Source organism: Bubalus bubalis, chromosome 6, assembly GCF_019923935.1.
Source record: "Bubalus bubalis isolate 160015118507 breed Murrah chromosome 6, NDDB_SH_1, whole genome shotgun sequence".
Lineage (NCBI taxonomy): Eukaryota > Metazoa > Chordata > Mammalia > Artiodactyla > Bovidae > Bubalus > Bubalus bubalis.
The window spans coordinates 65,427,991-65,449,608 of NC_059162.1; the positions used below are offsets into that span (position 1 = coordinate 65,427,991).

Below are 21,618 nucleotides of genomic sequence, written 5' to 3' on the forward strand. Positions count from 1 at the left end.
TTTGGACAGTTCAATGAAAAAGAGCAATCAACTACAAATAAATCAATGCTACAACATGTTAAAAGCATAGCTAAAAAGTATAACAATATTAAATAGATGATGATTGTTGCATGGTTTCTATTTTAGAACTATTGCCATTTTTAAAAGGTGAGGTCAGTTTCATATTCTTGTAACATGGAAAAGGTTCAAACAAAGGAAAATACATTAATAAGATAATGTAGAAGTCAGTTACAATACAACCAGCATAATGCACATACTTCTATTTTTCTGGCTAATGCCTGGCTTAAAAATACCAGTTCCTAAAGTGTGGGTGCTAATCTATAAATCTTTATAAACCATAGAACAGAAAAACACATATAAAGCAGAGACATTTGCAAATGTTAAACAGAATAATGGAATGATTTAGTGAGTTTTCTGAAGGCCACAAAACAATCGAACAACCAGACTGGGAAGGAACTCGGATCTCCTCCCTTCCAGCCAAGGTTGAAAATTACCAGCTGTTTTTTGCACCCTCTTTGTAGCACAAAAGCTAGTGAAGTGTTTCTGTTTCTAGTTTTCGAAATTCAATTAAAAAAATTTTTTTAAACTAACTTTGAGTATTATAATTAGAAAATTAAGTTGTTAAAAGTGCTTTGTGGAAATGTGTACTAAAACATTAAAATTTATATTTGATACAAAATAGACATTTGATAGACTCAATATAGATTAAATAGTCACAAATATCCAGGTAACTAGTTTCAGAAGTTGTAGCATCTCTACTCTAACTATTTAAGATCATTAGTTTAACAGAAGAATTGATGCTTTTGAACTGTGGTGTTGGAGAAGACTCTTGAGAGTCCCTTGGACTGCAAGGAGATCCAACTGGTCCATTCTAAAGGCAATCAGCCCTGGGTATTCATTGGAAGGACTGATGTTAAAGCTGAAACTCCAATACTTTGGCCACCTCATGCGAAGAGTTGACTCATTGGAAAAGACTCTGATGCTGGGAGGGATTGAGGGCAGGAGGAAAAGGGGACAACAGAGGATGAGATGGCTGGATGGCATCATTGACTCAATGGATATGAGTCTGAGTGAACTCCAGGAGTTGGTGATGGACAGGGAGGCCTGGCGAGCTGCGATTCACGGGGTCACAAAGAGTTGGACACGACTGAGCGACTGAACTGAACTGAGACCAAAAAATATTCCTCACAGTTTGGGAAATATAGATTACAATTAACTAAGGGTTTTCCTGACTTTTTCTTTAAATTTAAATGCAAGTGATAGAGATTGGCTATATCCCCATGAAATTGGGCTTTCCTGGTGGCTCATAAGTTAAAGAATCTGCCTACAATGCAAGAAAGAGATCCAGGTTCAGTCCCCTGGCTGGGGAGACCCCCTGGAAAAGGGAATGGCTATTCACTCCAGTATTCTTGCCTGGAGAATCCCATGGACAGAGGAGCCTGGCTACAGTCGATGGGGTTGCAAAGAGTTAGACATGACTGAGCAACTAACACAACAACAAGAATGATAACATGAAATGCATCTGGAAACCTGAAAGACATTTGAGACAAACAAACTACAAAGTAAAAGATTTTTATTTCTAATAGACTTGACTACACACCACTCTAGGTATTTATTGATTTATTTATTCATCCAATCATCACTTTTACAATGATATATCTTTTTCCTCAAGCTATTGTGTAAGGTGTCATAGAGGAAAAATTAATTAGATTTCTTACTGTCAGTTCTAAGAGAGCAGATTAAGAATCATTAACAGACAGGTTCACATTGTGGAAACTCAATCCTTATCCACTTGTGGACATTTCCTTACAATGAGGAATTAATGTTCCACTTTGGTAAAGTTTTTCTTGGTTTAAACATTGAGTATATTGCCATCTGATTACTCTTTCTGACCTTACACATAACTCAATTTTCCTTTTTTCTTTTAAACCTTTTATAGCATTTTTCTAATTGCACATTGCTAATTCTAGATTTGAAAAAAAAATTGACTTGTGGTAGAAAAACATATCTGGTAAATTGTAATCCTACTGAGGGTCCTATGGGAATGCAGATAATAAGAAATGAGGAAACACCTAAATTAACAATTGTTGACAAAGTTTCCATAGTTGAGAAAATTCAATGATGTAAGTAATGGTGATATTCTAAGAAATAATCACAGAGCTGGCCAAACACTTAGAATTCAGTCACACTATCAACACCCAGGTGAGGAATCAGTATCCCAGGGGTCTCATGAAGGGGGACCAGAAGCTGGATGTATTTCTTGTATTAGTCTCTGTGGGCACCATAAATACATTTATGGGAAAGGACTTCATTTCAGTTGTGTAATATTTTCCTATATTTGATGCTTTAAATATTAAAGGTATCAAATACCCAATAGTTCTGAAATGTATTTTAATGATTTTAGCAACCCACTATGATCTATTAAAGCAAGCACTGTTATTTACATGTAACAGTGGGTAAACTAGTCCCCAGATAGGTTAAACAATCTACTCATGATAAAAGTTAGAGCTAAACCCAGGTCTTTCACAGTGAATACTATCCACAGCAAGCTTCAACCTGACCAAGAACCTCTCAAGGAAATCCTGTTTAATTTGGCACCTTATAGACAGACCAAGATAGAACTAATCATGGATTTGATAAGATCTCACATTGTAGGGTGAATGTTTGTACTAGTGTATTAAAACCACAATCAGGTAGGCAGCTTAAAATGCTTTGACTTCCATGTGTTATATTTAGGCCAAAATCAAGCTCTAAGGGATTGTTAAATTTTCAAAAAACTAGACATGTCTCAGTGGTACCCAAATAAAGAGTGCGGATAAAAGTTTAAGCTTAAGGTCCTATATTTCTTTGAGAATACTTCTTTAAATATGATTTTCCCTCACAATTAAAATATTTGGATTGAAAATTCTAAATATTTTTCATTAAAATAAAGAAAACAGATCCAAAATTATTCAGTTATCATATTTATTTCTTATGGATATAGACTTTTTCAAGTATTAAATTTTAATTTGATTAAAAAGAATAATCTTAAAACTCTGAGCATCATTAAATACTTCATGCTTATGTTTTGTTCTCCTGTATTTTCTTGATAAAAAGTAAATAAATAAACTTTTTTTTTAAATACAAACACATGTAAAGGAAAAGTTTGGAGAATATTTTAATTGCATTTTAGCTAATTTTTGTTAATTGTTAAGCAAAACATAGAGAAAAATAATATTTTTTTAAATCGCTGCCTTCTATTATCTTTAGTATAAAAATTAAGAGTAAGCATGTGCAGATGATCTATGGAGAAAACTAATTTATGATAGCGATTTTAAAAGCAAGTACTGTGTTTCAGTATGTAACTTGTCTCTGCAAATAATATATTTATACATTTACATCTTTGAAATGATGAGTACACTCAATGACTGCATATGATAAGTATGATGGAACAACTTTGGAAAAACTAGCTTTCCACCAATGGATTGGGTCATTGGAATAGCTCAAATTTTATCTTATAAAACCAGGTTTGTTACTTTTTCCCCTTCAAAGCCACTCTTCATCCCATCTTTCTTCTTTTTGTGAATTTCAGCTGTGCTTTCTGTTTCTGTTCAGACATCTAGAAGACATTCATACTCTCTGTCTTAAACCTATCCCTCAGCCTTAGCAAGTCCACCAGATGTCAAATTTCTGTAATTCTTTCTCCAATCTGTCCCTATCTCCCCAACCTGAATATTCCTACCCTGGTTAAGGCAGTTGTAGTCCGTTTCCTGGACTACTCTGGCTTCTCAGCCTTTGATGTCTCCATAACATCCCTCATTCAGACTGCTGCCAGAGTTTTATTCCCTGAATCACTGTCTAGCTTTAAAAAGGAAAACAAAAAATAAGGAATCTTCAAAGAAAATGAATTAACAGCAGAATAAAGTCCAAAAGTTATTTTTCGTGGTATTTAGGGCATTTAGAACACCTTTCCAGTCTCCCTGAGTAACAGTAACTGATGACTACTCATTTTTGCAGTAGCCTTCTCAGGGTGATACCACTAATAAAGAATATGGCAGGGTGACTGAGAGCAGTGGTTCAGAAACAAAAGAGCCTGGGATTGACTCTAACCAGTCACTTAAGACGCTGTGTGTGATTTGAAGCAAATCACGCAACACTTCTGTTCCTCATTTATTCTGGGACCATACTCAAGAAAGTTTTGCAGGAATAGAATTAAGCTAGAAAAGGGTTCAGAAAAAGAATTGAAAGTCAAGGAAATATGTCTGTATATAGTATAGTAGTATATAGTTCCGTCACTCTGTTGTGTCCGACTCTTTGCTACTCCATGGACTGCAGCACACCAGGCCTCCCAGTCCATCACCAACTCCAGGAGTTTACTCAAACTCTTGTCCATTGGGTTGGTGATGCCATCCAACCATCTCATCCTCTGTCGTCCCCTTCTCCTCCAGCATCAGGGTCTTTTCAAATGAGTCAGCTCTTCGCATCAGGTGGCCAAGTATTAGAGTTTCAGCTTCAGCATCAGTGCTTCAAATGAACATTCAGGATTGATCTTTAGGATGGACTGGTTGGATCTCCCTGCAGTCCAAGGGACTCTCAAGAGTCTTCACCAACACCTCAGTTCAAAGCATCAACTCTTCAGCGATCAGCTTTCTTTATAGTCCAACTCCCACATCCATACATGACTACTGGAAAAACTGTAGCCTTGACTACATAACCTTTGTTGGCAAAGTAATGCCGCTGCTTTTTAATATGCTGTCTAGGTTGGTCATAGATTTTCTTCCAAGGAGTAAGAGTCTTTTAATTTCATGGCTGTGGTCACCATCTGCAGTGATTTTGGAGCCCAAAAAAATAAAGTCTGCCACTGTTCCCACTGTTTCTCCATCTATTTGCCATGAAGTGATGGGACCAGATGCCATGATCTTAGTTTTCTGAATGTTGAGCTTTAAGCCAACTTGTTTCACGTTCCTCTTTCACTTTCATCAAGGGGCTCTTTAGTTCTTCTTCATTTCTGTCATAAGGGTGGTGTCATCTGCATATCTGTGATTATTGATATACTCCTGGCAATCTTAATTCCAGCTTGTGCTTCTTCCAGCCCAGCGTTTCTCATGATGTACTCTGCAAATAAGTTAAATAAAGAGAGTGACAATATACAGCCTTGATGTACTCCTTTTCCTATTTGGAACCAGTCTGTTGTTCCATGTCCAGTTGACCTGCATACAGATTTCTCAGGAGGCAGGTCAGGTGGTCTGGTATTCCCATCTCTTTCAGAATTTTCCACATTTTATTGTGATCCATACAGTCAAAGGCCTTGGCATAGTCAATAAAGCAGAAATAGATTATTTTCTGGAACTCTCTTGCTTTTTCAATGATCCAGCGGACGTTGGCAATTTGATCTCTGGTTACTCTGCCTTTTCTAAAACCAGCTTGAATGTCTGGAAGTTCACAGTTCACGTATCGTTGAATTCTGGCTTGGAGAATTTTGAGCTTTACTTTTCTAGCGTGTGAGATGAATGCAGTCGTGTGGTAGTTAGAGCATTCTTTGGCATTGCCTTTCTTTGGGATTGAAATGAAAACTGACCTTTTCCAGTCCTATGGCCACTGCTGAGTTTTCCAAATTTGCTGGCATATTGAGTGCAAATTTGGCCTTGGAGTACAGAATGAAGCAGGGCCAAGGCTAATATACTTCTGCCAAGAGAATGCACTGGTCATAGCAAACACCCTCTTCCAACAACACAAGAGAAGACTCTACACGTGGACATCACCCAAGGGTCAACACCAAAATCAAATTGATTCTATTCTTCGCAGCCAGAGTTGGAGAAGCTCTGTACAGTTAGAAAAAAACAAGACTGGGAGCTGACTGTGGCTCAGATCATGATCTACTTATTGCCAAATACAGACTTAAATTGAAGAAAGCAGGAAAAACCACTAGACCATTCAGGTATGACCTAAATCAAAACCCTTACAATTATACAGTGGAAGTGAGAAATAGACTTAAGGGACTGATAGAGTGCCTGGTGAACTATGGATGGAGGTTCGTGACATTGTACAGGAAATAGGGAGCAAGACCATCCCCAAGAAAAATAAATGCAGAAAAGCAACATGGCTGCCTGAGGAGGCCTTACAAATAGCTGTGAAAAGAAGGGAAGTGAAAAGCAAAGGAGAAAAGAAAAGATATACCCAATTGAATGCAGAGTTTCAAAGAATAGCAAGGAGAAATAGGAAAGCCTTCCTCAGTGATCAGTGCAAAGAAATAGAGGAAAACAATAGAATGGGAAAGACTAGGTATCTCTTCATGAAAATTAGAAATACCAAGGGAACATTTCATGCAAAGATGGACACAATAAAGGACAGAAATGATATGGACCTAACAGAAGCAGAAGATATTAAGAAGAGGTGGCAAGAATACACAGAAGAACTGTACAAAAAAGATCTTTACGACCCAGATAATCATGATGGTGTGATCACTCACCTAGAGCCAGACATCCTAGAATGGGAAGGCAAGTGGGCCTTAGGAAGTAGCACTAGAAACAAAACTAGTGGAGGTGATGGAATTCCAGTTGAGCTATTTCAAATCCTAAAAGATGATGTTGTGAAAGTGCTGCCCTCAATATGTCTATATATAAGTACATGAATTATTGTGATTTGTGTCATTGTGATTAGTTTTAGTTATTGCCCCACTAGTTTATTAGGCTTCCATAGTGGCTCAGACGGTAATGAATCTGCCTGCTATGCCTTGGGTTTGATTCTGGGTCAGGAAGATCGCCTGGAGAAGGGAATGGCAACCCATTCCAATATTCGTGCCTGGAGATTTCCTAGGACAGAGGAGCCTGGCGGGCTACAGTCCATGGGATCACAAAGAATCGGACAGGACTGAGTGACTAACACTCCGCTAGTTTATTTTGATCTTTTTGGAGTCCAAGGGCCACATCTTGTTCATCTTTGTGAATACAAAGTAGATTCTTAACATGTTTGTTCAATTAAACAGAACGCATATGAAATGTGACAAAGGTGTGGCCAACTGTTAAAAGGTGAAATGACTGGTGTCCGAGACACAAAGATCAGTCATTTCTTTATATTACTTTAGCGAGGTATAATTTACATGTGATAAAATGCACAAATTTTAAGAGATGACTTCTGACAAACCCATGCATTTAGGTAACCACCATACCAATCAAAATGCAGAATATTCCCATTATCTCACATTTCCCTCTGTGCTTCCCTGCAGTCAATCCCACACTCCACTCCAACCTCAAGGAACTACTTATCTGCTTTCTGTTTTACAGATAAGCCTCACCTGACAGTTGTTTAACTTTTACACGAAAACTGTTTCCTTGTTTCAACCTAAATGATCTGAATCTATGTAATCAACTCATATATAATAACATGAAAGGAACGCCATATATGATGCACCAGGGGTTCAGGAGAGGTGACTGGTGAGCAGAGGGGTAAATTTTAGCTGAAAGTGGAAAAGATCATTTTGTACTTCGTAGACATTTAATTCTTGACACTTGTGTTTTGGGTTTGCTTGGTTTTTACTCATTTTAGACACAAGCCTAACCTGTAGGCAAGATAAGAGTACTTTTTATTCTTCACTATGGAACCCTGAGTTCCCGCAAGGTGCAGACCGAAAGCTGGAAATCCAGGCCCTGTCGTTTGGAGCCAAGTTTCCAGTCCACTTCTAGACGCGCAGTTCTTTAGAGAAAAGTTTTAGTGAAGGGAGGAAAAAAAAAAAAAAAAGACGTGTCCTGGGAATTGAGGTTGTAGGAAGGCGCCCCTGAGATCTAGGCAGTTCTGGAAGTTCTTTTGGGGGTACGCTCCGCAGATATCTGGGGCGCACTGACTTAGAGGTCTGCACCCTGGATTCTGCGCCCGGGGACGGGGCAAAATCCCTCCGCAGACCCCGCGGAGCGCACAGGGTTGGCAGCCCCGCGGCCGGGAGGAGGTCAGGGTGGCGTAGGGGCCAGGTCCGGACATGGCCTGCAGACTCAGCGCTGGACACACGCACTCACACAAAAGAGGCCGGAAAGTGGCGGAAGGAAACGTCCGCGTCACGCGGGCCGTAGCCAGGAGTCTGGCGCGCCCGCCCCGCCGCGTCCCAGGTACTCGGCCCGCTGGTCCCATCGCTCCGCCCGCGCCTCCGCCACCGCCACCGCCACCACCGCGGCGCCGCCAATGAGACTCCTCCCGCTTCTAGGTAAGTGCCGGTGCCCAGCGGCCAGGGCTGCCCGGACCAGCACCTGTAGGGAGTATGGTATTTCTAAGGTGGTACTCACGGGCCAAGTGCATTTCGCCAAGACTCCTGGGAGAACTGAAAAAGCCCTTCCCAGGATGTTTTTCTCCTTGGCCTTTCAACGCTGGAGTTTGATATTCATTACCCAGGGCCTAAGTCATCTCTTTGTTCCTGCTGACCAAGTCCCCAAAGTCCCAGACTTTGACCTTTCTTCGGATTGTCCCTCAAAAAATCTGGGAACTTCAAACCATTAACACTTGTGAGAGATTTCCTGGCCTTGTTTCAAGGGGGACTGCTGGCCCAGACTTTGAGTTTCTTTAAAATCAACATTTTGAAGATACTGTGCAGAAAAATAATAAATCACATCTTTGAAGCCAAATTAATTCTGGTTTAGACACTATATACAGCCCTATGTGAAGCTGGGATTTATAATTGAATGTTTAAGAATCTCTTGTTACCAGATAAGGCCAATTTATCTCGGATGACAGTTTTCAGAATAATGACTTGCATGATTCATAACTGCCCATCTCAAGTAGGCTTGTCTTGAGAAGGACTAGGACAACAATAAAAAAGGAACGTCCTACGCTTTTCCTTATCTTTTCCTAACAGCCCACAAAATACCATTGCCAACTTTGTTTACAAGAACTCTGAAATAAAGGCTTGTACTCTCTTTATGCTGCATGTTGTTGGTCGTGTTTGAATGGTGTCCCGTTTCTGGAAGCTCAGTCTTTGACAAGTACATTGAGTTGGGTTTTTTTTCCCCCACTAATGGGAGAAAATATAAAATAAACTTTATTATGAAAAAGGCAGAATTTTGAAAGATCTTTAGAACACAGGAAAAAGAAAAAAAAAACATTAATTGCATTTGTCCTCCTGGATGATATGATACGTTGCTTTTCATCTTAAAAATAACACAGATCTGACTTTGAAAAGACCCAGATACTCAGTTCACCTTGATTTCTTTCTGCACAGAGTCATTCCCAGGGCACGGATATTGTTTTACAGTCATGCAACTACCTTTAAAAGTATCTCACCTCTGGGTGAAAGGTCCAATGATGTTAGAATACGGTTTTCTTTATAAAGCCAGGTTAATTATTATGTTTCAGCTTGGTTGAGGTTTACTTGATAAACGTTGAGAATGAAGAAAAGTGTTAATTCCTGCTTGTGTCCTGTTATCTACCTAAATTCTCCTTTAGGAAATTCTCATAAAGTATTTATCTAGATGGGAAAAAAACGAAGCATATTAATGTATATATTGTCTAATTCAACAATGGAAGAAGGTTTTTCTTTTTGAAGAGGTGTATTCTCTACTTTCCTTAGTGGGTTTTTCCACTTTGCTGAATTGTTGCTGCACTCAAAACTGTACCAAGATGCCTTGTCATCCAAAAGCAAAATGTGAAAGTCGGAATGGAGGTGAAGCCTGCTATTGCAACACTGGATATTCAGGAAATGGTGTCACAATTTGTGAAGGTAAACAATGTTTATTACCTCTTCTGTTGTGTATTTTAATATTAAGTTCTGATATGACTGCTTTTTTTCTAATCTAGAAATTAAGTTGTCTTACTTTATATTTCATGCTATTGGTAAAAAAAAAAAAAGAAGAAAAAAAGCTTAAGTAACTAAACAATAAATTTGAACTTCACAGATCAAAATTTATACTTGATTATGGATTTTTGGTGTTTCCATGCATATCTTATTGGGTTGGTTAGAAAGTAGTTCCATAAAATGGCATAGAAAAATCTGAATGAACTCTTGGCCAATCCAATAGTTTGGGTAGATTGCCCTTGAACTTAAGCTGGAAAACTAGGTTGCAGAGAGTAAAGTCAATACTTTTAGGGGAAAAAAGCACAGAGAATTCATGAAGACCAGGCTATATCCATATGTGATGCATTTAGAAACCTTCCTTAATACTTGAGTATCTAAATTTGAGAATACCATTAAGAGATTCAAATTTTTTCTCATGTGTCCTCTAGACATATACCCTGGAGAGAGAGAGAGAGAAAATTTTGAAATATATTCTGTTCTGAAATAGTAGATCTCATTTATGGAACTTTAGGCTAGAGCCCAGAGAAAGAACTCCAGGAAAGTTCCTTCAAGGTTATAATTTAGCCTGTTGGCTTGATGAACAGAACACCATCTGATAATCAAATTTAAGTGATTTCATACCTGTGGTCTCCATCATTATCATGCCTCTTCTTTCCTCAGTCTTTACTCAATCTTTATTCTCTCTTTCATTTTTAGTAGAATCTAGTTTAGCTAGGTCAATAGGGCAAAATACTCTGTAGGAGCAAGCAAGAAAAAAAAAAGTTCCAACTTAGATAAATTAGTTTTAAAATATAATTAAATAGTAAGTTCAGATTAGAACTTTGTGGTATTACACTCCTTAATGTATTTAAGATAACATGAACTTTTTCTAATTAAGCCAGCATATTTACATTGTTAATATTGTGTGTGTTTGCATATAGCATAAACAAGTTGCATCTTATGATTCAATTTGATAGGCTTTTAAAAAGATTAAATATGCAGTATATAGTAAGGCCAGACCTCATCATAATTAGTTTAATGTTTAAAAAATGTGGAGCAAAGCTACAGTTGCTTAATGGTACATTAGATCAGGCATTTCTACTTGTATATACAGCCAGGATTTGTAATTCACTATTATACAAGCACTACAAAACTCTTTCCGTAAATAATCTTGAATTTTTACTGTGTATTTAATTGAATGGCATTATGGCAAGTTGATAGTTGAGTGACCTTCAAAATATGGCATCAGACATATTAGTGTGTTTTTCCACTAATCATTGCAAATTGTACCAGAGTACTTTATAAGCAGTGTTGCCTTTTTGTTCTTTAGATACTTTTCAACTATCATGATTACCATCATTAACATCAGTAATTTTTCACAATTTGGGCCCTCATCAGTCAACCAGTTCATAATCGTGTTTTTAATGATTTCTTTTGAAAACATGTCTTCCATTATCCAATGCAGTTGTTTTTTCCTCCTGAAGCCAGCTGAAGGGGAGAAAATATTTTCCATTGAAAAATAAAAATATATCAAGACCTTTGGCACTGCACTTCATTTTTAAACAGAACACAGTTTTTAATGGGGATTTTTTTCTTTTAAAATTCTTAAATTCCCTTTTTATTTAAAGAATGGTACATATTTACTTGTGTTGATATTCACTATTTGAGGTTTATAATATCCTCTTAAATTGTTCAATCAGTGACTTTAATCTTTTTCACCTTTTATTAATTTACTGACAGATTTGACACTTTTTTTCAGTAAATACATTTACTCTGATTTTTGGAATTAAAACATTTTTAACTTCTGAATCGTCTAGGTTATATTTTGGGCATGAATAATCTTGTTGCCTTTTTCTCATCTCTAAAGAGCTTCTCATTTTTCCTTATTTTTCTCTAAGATTGTTAGTAGACCACTGTGAAATCACTGGAAAGAATTTTTGTTACAGAGGATGCCTACATTTTGAGCAATTAAAATTGTTGTTTCTTGGCATTATAAATATCATCTTCATTCCCTGATAGCTCAGTTGGTAAAGAATATGCCTGCAAAGCAGGAGACCCCAGTTTGATTCCTGGGTTGTAAAGATTCCCTGGAGAAGGGATAGTCTACCCACTCCAGTATTCTTGGGCTTCCCTTGTGGCTCAGCTGGTAAAGAATCCGTCTGCAATGCTGGAGACCTGGGTTGGTTCCCTGGGTTGGAAAGATCCCCTGGAGAAGGGAAAGGCTACCCACTCCAGTTTTCTGGCCTGGAGAATTCCATGGATTGTATACTCCATGAGATCACAAAGAATCGGACACAACTGATTTTCACTTTCATTATCTTTATAAAATTTTTCTCCCTCAAAGACCTCCCAAATAAATATCATGATAATAACCCAACCTTACTAAATGTATTCTGTTCCAAAAGCTAGTTTTGAGTAAGTTATTTAGACTTTGGATTACACAGTCCCATAGAAACTAGTCTTAATAGTAGTGATTTTGCCTCATTAATTATCTTTTTATTAAATAAGTACTTACTATATTCATCATCATTATCATTATCACCATCATCATTAGGATAGTTAATATCTACTATGCACTTAGTCCACTATATTAATTAGCATAACACCTTCATCCATTATTATTCCCATTTTATCTACAAGGAAATAGAGTCTTAAGAAGTTTAAGTGAAAATCTCAAGTGACGCAACAAATAAGTAGAGGAGCCAAGATTTGAACCCAAGGCTGTCTCATCCCAGTGCCTGTATTATTACTCACTGTGTTTGACCATAAGGCCTCTGCTTATCAGATACTGCTCTGCCCTTGAGTTAAAATTATAAATATGAAATTGACCTTGATTTCTAGTATATCTGAGGTCAGTCACAGAAGTATATTAATAATTTGACACAATGTTATAAAAGGTATTAGAAGAGGTAAATTTGAAATGTATAATCAACTACAAGGAACTTTGCGAGTGGAGGTGACATTTACACTCAGAATTGAGAATAAATTTGTTTTATTAAGATCAACTTAATAAAGATAGACTTATTAAGGTGACCTTCCCTGCTGGCTCAGTGCTAAAGAATCTGCCTGCAATGCAGGAGACCCAGGTTCGATCCCTGGATCGGGACGATCTCCCGGAGAAGGATATGGCAACCCATTCCAGTATTCTTGCCTGGAGAATTCCATGGACAGAGGAGCCTGATCGGCTACAGTCCATAGGGTCACAAGGAGTAGAACATGACTGAGCAACTAACACACACATTAAGATCAACAAAGTGACAAAGAGAAGTCAGGCAAAGGAATCAGCAGTACCAAAGGCCTAGAAGTTGAACATGTGTTTTGTTTGCTTGTTTGTTTGTTTTAAGGAGCTCCAATTATTTCATGCTGACTATATATCACAATATATATTAGTTGAGGGGTCAGTGGAAATGAAGTCAAGATGTCAAAGGTATGGACTTTGTTCTGTTAACCAAAAAAGAACCACTGGTAGATATTAAGTAGCTGAATTACAATGATAAGACTGTTGATATTAGAAAGATGACTCCCTTAGGTAAAGTAAGAATGGATTAGTGTGGGTCAGCCCACAAAAGGCCATTTACCCAACCTGTAAAACCAATAATACTTTATTTGTACAGTTCATTGTAGTTTATACTGCTTCTACCCAGTATATCTTTAATTCTTATATCAAGCTTTTGAAATATAAACTACAGATGCTGTCTTTACTGACAAACACCAATATAACTGGTTATAGCTATTATTAGCTTCTGTTGAGCTCCATGCTACAGCCTTTACATATGCGACAAGTAGGACTCTGAAAGCTTAAGTGAGTTTTCCAGGATCCCAAGGCTAATGTGGTAAACCTAGGACTCAAATTCTGGAATCTCAGCCTTCTCTAGATTACCAGAAATGTCAGTGTATTACCAGTCACCTGACATAATCCAGGCAGTACAGATTTTTAAATCAAATTGTTAGAACAGTATAATTTTAACCAGAGTTTATTTATTACCACTTTATTGAAGTATTCATGATAATTTATTTACACACTTATCTTTATGCTGACATGTAAGTACATTTTAAGATAGGAGGTGAAAAAGATTGTGTAGAAATTTTGGGGTATGTTTAAAGGCTATTAAAATGTTTGATATTTAACTCTAAAATGTAGGTGATTTTAATTCTCTAAATATATATTATGATTACTATTCCTTATGGTTCTCAGTACATTTTTGGTTACCTTCCGGTGCACTGCTACTGCTGCTAAGTCGCTTCAGTCGTGTCCAACTCTGTGCGACCCCTAAATGGCAGCCCACCAGGCTTCCCGGTCCCTGGGATTCTCCAGGCAAGAACACTGGAGTGGGTTGCCATTTTCCTTCTCCAGTGCATGAAAGTGAAAAGTGAAAGTGAAGTTGCTTAGTCGTGTCCAACTCTAGCGACCACATGACTGCAGCCTACCAGGCTCCTCCGTCCATGGGATTTTCTAGGCAAAAGTACTGGAGTAGGGTGCCATTGCCTTCTCCATTCTAGTGCACAGTAGTTTACAAATATAGGAAGTTAAAGATCCCTCCTGTCCCAGGTAATGATGCTATAAAAGGGAAGAAGGTAGGGAATGGCTGAAATAATCTTTGGGTACACCTAAAACACTATTGCTTGAGTTGGAATAAACTGAGCTGTGAGAAGCAAGAAGCAGGAGCAAGGTGGAGGATGCAGTTCAGTGCATGTTTAGGTAAGAGGATGGGGTTGGGGTAAGAAAATAGTCTCCACTCTCTTATCAGCTCACTAAGTGGTGCAATATTTTTGGAAGTTTCGTGTAGTCAGAATGGGTAGGAGGAAAACACTTGCCCCAGGTAGGAAGAGGAAGGGTCAGGAAGGATGTAATTGACTGCTTGTATGCATGTATAAAACTTTTTCACAGCTCGAGACATGCTATTATGAACCACATCACAGGCACTTTACAGAAAATAATGAAGTCTTGGTGCCTGACTCAAGGAGACACACTGTATGATTAAAAAGTAGTTTTTCATTATTATCTAATAACCACATGTATGCTTGTAAAATTCAACTGGAAGAATATCATAATGAACTAGAGAGCAGTATCAGGCTGGTAAAGGTAGAAAGAACAGTGTGACAATAGCTATCTAAGGGCAGAATGTGGGAAAAATATTAATTAAAATAATCCACTAACATGAATCTGCCCAGGATAAAATAGAAGTGCTGAGAACATGTAATTGCTTCCATAACAATTTTTTTTTTCAGTAATAAAGAGGAGGCTCATCAAAATAGGCAAAGCAACAGTCATCAAAACAGATACAAAGCATGCAAAATGTATATGTTGTACACATGCACATCGGTTAACACAATTAGGTGTACTCTATGTCCTACAAATAATAACAGTAGTTATTAATATTTAATGAAGTAATAATGTCTGTAACAGAAATGTGACCAGAAAAATAACTCTTCTTTGCTCACATTTCAATGATATTTCATATTTAATAATGATACATGCACATAGTCATGGCTCTATGATGTGTATATATATACACACACATATATCTTTTGCCTTTTATGAGGTATAATTATATTATGTATGTAAGTAATGTTTAAGAACAAACATGCTGAACAAGCTAATGGGTGTCATTCATTTCTCACCCAAGTAAATATTGTAAGAAGGTTCGTTTATGAAAATGATGCTATCGGTGCTCAAAACTGTTCTCAGACTTTTATTTATAATTTATATATATGACATAAATTGAATTTAAATTATTCAAATATATATTTATTTTTTGCCTATCCTCGATGGCAGTGAGAGTTTGAGAGGGAATGAGATTTTTGAGAGGGATTTTGAGGCAGTGAGATTTTGTTTAATTTTCAGAAACAGCTAAGAGAAACTTTTAGCCAAATCTGATGGGTAAAGTAGAAGATTAATTGCCAAAATGGTGTTAAGAAAATGGTGTGTTGTTATAAGTTAATATGAGGTGAAATATTTTTCATGAGTAGCATGAAATGAAGACTTTTGATTTTGAAATATTTTGATATTGCATGTAATAATTGCAAGATCTCTGTGAATAAATATACTGACATTCAAGTTGTTAATTATCATAAGGATGCTTATGTTCTGTTATTTGTTTAAATATAGATATATCATATTCATGCATTCAATTCATAAATATTATCTGTTCTTTACGAATATAATTCCAAAGGGCATTGTTAATATCTCTAGTTCTAAATGTAACAAAGATAAGCCAAATACATTGATGAACTAGATTCTGTATCAACTTATTTAAAAATTTTTTCACTGATACAAATATTTTATAAAATAAACATTACAATATAGGACAAAATGTCATAAAATGTGTCAGCGCATTTTTGGGGAAACAGAGCAAGCATTTTCATATATGATAAAGCATCATCATTACCTTTAAAATGACTGAGAAAAAGCAAAATGATTTACTCATTCCAGCAGTTGGAATATTCATTTTGTCCCTGTCATTTTTGAAACTTTTTGTAGTTTTGTAAGTTTAAAAATTGGTACCCATAATAATTTAATATACCAACATTCTAGTTCTCTTAGCAAAAAAGATGGTCTATCAGTTTAGTTTTGCCATGATGAGGCAAATTAAAAAGTCTGGCTACCTGAGTATTTATTAAGTCAGTTTGGAACAAAAACAAAGAAAATTAATCTTTAAAATATACCCATATTTGCCTTCTGTGGAGTTACAAACCCAGAAAGTACAGTGGATCAAAACTGCCTGATCAGTTTCCACTAGAGAAGTGATTTTTCACAGCAGATTCTGAATCTTGTATTTTTTTGTCTTAAGGCTGCAAATGGGTATCTTTTGAATATTTGATTTTCATTTCTCATCTGGCATAATCAGCACTTCCGGTAGTTCATCTGCAACTTTTCTTATCCTTTTATATTTATTACTTGTAGCTCAGTCGGTAAAGAATCTGCCTGCACTGCAGGTGATCCGTGTTCAATTCCTGGGTCAGGAAGATCCCCTGGAGATGGAAATGGCAGGCTACAGTCCATGGGGTCACAAGGGTCAGACACGACTTAGTGACTAAACCACCACTCCCACCACCTTTTGTGATATTGGAGCTTAGGAGTAGAGAATTCAGTAGCAGCCAGTGCCAGCATTTTCTTTCATTTCTTCCTTTCTCTTTCTCTTTTTCCCCCCTCTTTGTCCCCCTTCTCTACCTTCCTCTCTTTCCTTTTCTCCAGTCCTTGGAAGGAGGTGTCTTATGATTTTTGTCATTGTTCAGTCACCCAGTCATGTCCAACTCTTTGTGATCCCATGGACTGCAGCACGCCAGGCCTCCCTGTCCCTCACCATTTCCCAAAGTTTGCACAAGGTCATGTCCATTGTCATCCTTCTATGCCCTCTTTTCCTTCTACCCTCAATCTTTCCCAGCATCAGGGACTTTTCCAGTGAGTCAGCTATTTGTATCAGAGGACCAAAATACTGGAGTTTCAGCTTCAGCATCAGTCATTCCACTGAGTATTCAGAGTTGATCTCCCTTAAGATTGACTGGTTTAATCTCCTTGCTGTACAAGGAACTCTCAGGAGTCTTCTCCAGCACCACAGTTTGAAGGTATCAATTCTTTGGTGCTCCATCTTCTTTATGGTCCAGTTCACACAACTGTACGTTACCATTAGGAAGACCATAACCTTGACTATACAAACCTTTGTCAGCAGAAGAATGTCTCCGCTTTTCAACACACTGTCTAGGTTTGTCATTGTTTTCCAGACAAGAAGCAAACGTCTTCTTATTTCATGGCTGCAGTCACCATCTGCAGTGATTTTAGAGCCCAAAGAAGAGGAAATATGTTACTGCTTCCACCTTTGCTCCTTCTGTTTGCCATGCAGTAATGGGGCCGGGTGCCATGATCTTCGTTTTTGTAATATTCACTTTTAAGCCAGCTCTTTCACTGTCCTCCTTCACACTCATCAAGAGGCTCTTTAGTTTCTCCGCTTCCTACCATTAGAGTGGTATCATCTGCATATCTGAGGTTGTTGATGTTTCTCCTGCCTGTCTTGATTCCAGCCTTTAAGTCATCCAGTCTGGCATTTCTCATGATGCACTCAGTGTATAGATTAAACGAACAGGGTGACAGCAGACAGCCCTGAAGTACCATATCAAGAAGTACTCCTTTCTTGATATTGAACCAGTCGTTTGTTCCATACAGAGTTCCAACTGTTGCTTCTTAACCTGCATACAGGTTTCTCAGAAGAAAGGTAAGATGGTCTGGTATTCCCATCTCTTTAAGAGTTTTCCATAGTTTATTATGATCCACACAGTCAAAGGCTTTGGCATAGTCGATGAAACGGGTAGATGTTTTTCTGGAATTCCCTAGCTCTCTATGATCCATTACATGTTGGCAGTTTGATCTCTGGTATGTCTTTTAAGTAATATTTAAAGAATATTTGAAGATTTAGAAATCTATGTCTCAATAATATTACATCCACATTTTCTTTCAAATGTAAAATACTACTAAAAATTTTTCAGGAAGTAAATTTTTTGTAAAACAAATGTATTTTTATACACTCCAAAGGAATTTCTTAGGAAATGAATAATAATGCAAAATTGAAAATGTGTGAACTCTAATGTGCTTCTAGATAGCTGTGTAACAAGTTTTTTTTTTAAATGAGGTGCCTATTTCCTTGTGACTTCTTGTACTAAATGGAAAATGTAGCCTATTATAAAATGATGGTCTAAATTAACCCAAGGCTTAAATTCCAGGATGCATGCTTTCTGTGAACTTCATCCAAATAAATAAAACACCTTTGCCAATTTCAGAAATTCTTTTCCTTTTAACTAGAAGTATGACCTCTTTCATCTGTTGTCAAGTAAGGTTACACAATACAGAAAACAACTCAAGCACAATAATTAGGTAGAATGTCCTCAAAACATCCAGTCTATAAGATTACAAATTCTTTTACCATATAAAAAGAGAAAAATAAAGGAATAAGCCATTATAAAAACTTTAAGCTAATATTTTATTTTTAAAAAGAGAAGGAAAAAAGGACTTGTGTCATTTGAGTTTTGCTGATCAACTCCACAGTTTTAAATCTGAAAAGTTCTCTAGTCTAATTTGACAGTGTCATTTTTCAGGAATCATTTTTCTAAGTCATCCTGTTTTCATGTTTGTCTCATAGGACAATTATGAGAATGAATGAGATACAAACTAAGAAGTAATCTGAGACCTTAAAGAAGAGTTTAACATGGATATATGATTTTGGATTTTCCCAACCAATTTATAATGAAATATGAAAATGTTTCTTCATATAGAAGACTCATTTGTTTTTAATTACTTTTTAATCAGTATTAGCTAGATGGATTCATTGCATATTTAGAATCAGAAAAGTAATATCAGATAACTAATGGCACAGAGAATTAAACAGAAATAGTAAAAATCAACATAGAACTTCTGAGTTTGAATATTAGTAATCAAAAAGACTTATTCAAATTTCTATGTTGAATCAATCCTAGATAATACTTACTATCTGAGTTAACATTATCAAAGTATCGACTTTTTTTCCCAAGTGAAGACTATCATTTTCTTTTTTCTTACTGCAGGTCAAAATGTTGATTCTTCATATGTATTTTATATATATATATATATATATATATATATATATATATATATATATATCTCAGTTCAGTTCAGTCACTCAATCATGTCCAACTCTTTGTGACCCCATGAACTGCAGCACACCAGGCCTCCCTGTCCATCACCGACTCCTGGAGTCCACCCAAATTCATGTCCATTGAGTCGGTGCTGCCATCCAATCATCTCATCCTCTGTCGTCCCCTTCTCCTCCTGCCCTCAATCTTTCCCAACATCAGGGTCTTTTCAAATGAGTCAGCTCTTTGCATCAGGTGGCCAAAGTATTGGAGTTTCAACTTCAGCATCTGTCCTTCCAATGAACACCCAGGAGTGATCTCCTTTAGGATGGACTGGCTGGATCTCCTTGCAGTCCAAGGGATTCTCAAGAGTCTTCTCCAACACCACAGTTCAAAGCATCAATTCTTCGGCGCTCAGCTTTCTTTATAGTCCCACTCTGACATCCATACATGACTACTGGAAAAACAATAGCCTTGACTAGATGGACCTTTGTTGACAAAGTAATGTCTCTGCTTTTCAATATGCTGTCTAGGTTCGTCATAACTTTCCTTCCACGGAGTAAGCGTCTTTTAATTTTATGACTGCAGTCACCATCTGCAGTGATTTTGGAGCCCCTCAAAATACAGTCAGCCAGTTTCCCCATCTATTTGCCATGAAGTGATGGGACTGGATGCCATGATCTTAGTTTTCTGAATGTTGAGCTTTAAGCCAACTTTTTCACTCTCCTCTTTCACTTTCATCAAGAGGCTCTTTAGTAGTTCTTCACTTTCTACCATAAGGGTGGTGTCATCTGTATATCTGAGGTTATTGATATTTCTCCTGGCAGTTTTGACTCCAGTTTGTGCTTCTTCCAGCCCAGCGTTTCTCATGATGTACTCTGCATATAAGTTAAATAAGCAGGGTAGTTATTTGTGAAATAATTCCTTCTTAGTGTAGTCATGGCTGAGTGGTTAAGGAGAAATCCTCTGGGGTCTCCCCGCGCAGGTTTGAATCCTACGTGGTAGTTACCAGTGAAATATATATATATATATATATATATATATATATATATTTATACACACACACACACACACACTGACTTACTGACTTCCTAGGTGGCTCAGCCATAATGTGTCCACCTTCCAATTCAGGAGACACAGGAGACTGAGTTCAATCCCTGGGTTGAGAAGATCCTCTGGAGGAGTAAATGGCAACCCACTCCAGTATTCTTGCCTGGAGAATCCCATGGACAGAGGAGCATGGCAGGCTACATTTCATAGGGTCACAAAGAGTCAGATACTCAGTGAGCAACTGAGCATGTGCACACATGCACACACACACACACACACACACACACACACATGCTCTTATAATATGTGCTACTGATGATAAAGCATCAACAGCAATAAAATTAGATCAGTTTTCATTTTTTGCATGCTAAGTGAAGAAGGCAGTTCTACCATCTTATACTTTCTGTTCAATTATATCTTTAGGAAATGCTAGGAAATTTAAGGTGGCTCAGACAATGAAGAATCCACATGCAATGAAGGAGACCTGGGTTTGATACCTGGGTTAAGAAGAGATCTTTGAGAAGGGCATAGTAACCCACTCCTGTATTCTTGCCTCCATGGACAGAGGAGCCTGATGGGCCATAGTCCATGGGGTCACAAAGGGTCGGACACTACTGAGTGACTGAGCACCGCAGAAGAAATTTAAAGGGCTTTGCAGGTGGTGCTGGTGGTAAAGAAACTGTCTGCCAGTGCAGGAGACATAAGAGATAGGAGTTTGATACCTGATTTGGGAAGATCCCCTGGAGAGGGAAACAGCAACTCACTCCCGAATTCTTGCCTGGAGAATCCCATGGACATAGGAGCCTGGCAGACTACTGTCCATAGGGTCACAAAGAGTTGGACATGATTGGAGCAACTTAGTACACATACACACAGGAAATTTAAATTAAGTGAAAATTGTACTCTAGATGTGGGATTTTCATATATTGTAAACCTCTTTTGCTTTTCAAGAAAATATTAGTATAAAGAACAAAGAAATTTGGAGTTAGCACCTTTAACATCACAAAGTGACTCACTGAGTCTCAATTTTTTTCTTTTGTTTATTATAGTTCCCTATTTGTCAGTATTTTTAAATTGCCAAGTTCATTTTGCAAAATTGATATTTCTTTTGTTCTTGAAATGTCAATTTTCTACAGTCCCAGTTTTAATAAGGCACCAGCATACATTATAGCCAAATCCCAGTCATTTGGAAGCAAATTAACCAGATTATCCATTTTCCCATTATTTCTCTTCTT

General features: G+C 37.4%; 1 protein-coding gene across 3 annotated transcripts in view; it reads left to right on the top strand.

The window, feature by feature from the left end:
• Positions 1–7,792: 7,792 nt before the first annotated feature.
• ADGRL4 (adhesion G protein-coupled receptor L4) overlaps positions 7,793–21,618 on the top strand; it is a 137,800-nt gene continuing 123,974 nt past the window's right edge. Inside the window, exons 1-2 of one of the 3 annotated variants that reach the window (XM_044944805.2) lie at positions 7,793–8,173; positions 9,530–9,679. In XM_044944805.2, coding sequence (XP_044800740.2) covers positions 8,152–8,173; positions 9,530–9,679 — 172 coding nt within the window. In that variant the 5' untranslated portion in view covers positions 7,793–8,151. The remainder of the gene's footprint in view (positions 8,174–9,529; positions 9,680–21,618) is intronic. The other 2 variants (XM_044944804.2, XM_006056658.4) reach the window with 2 other exon arrangements.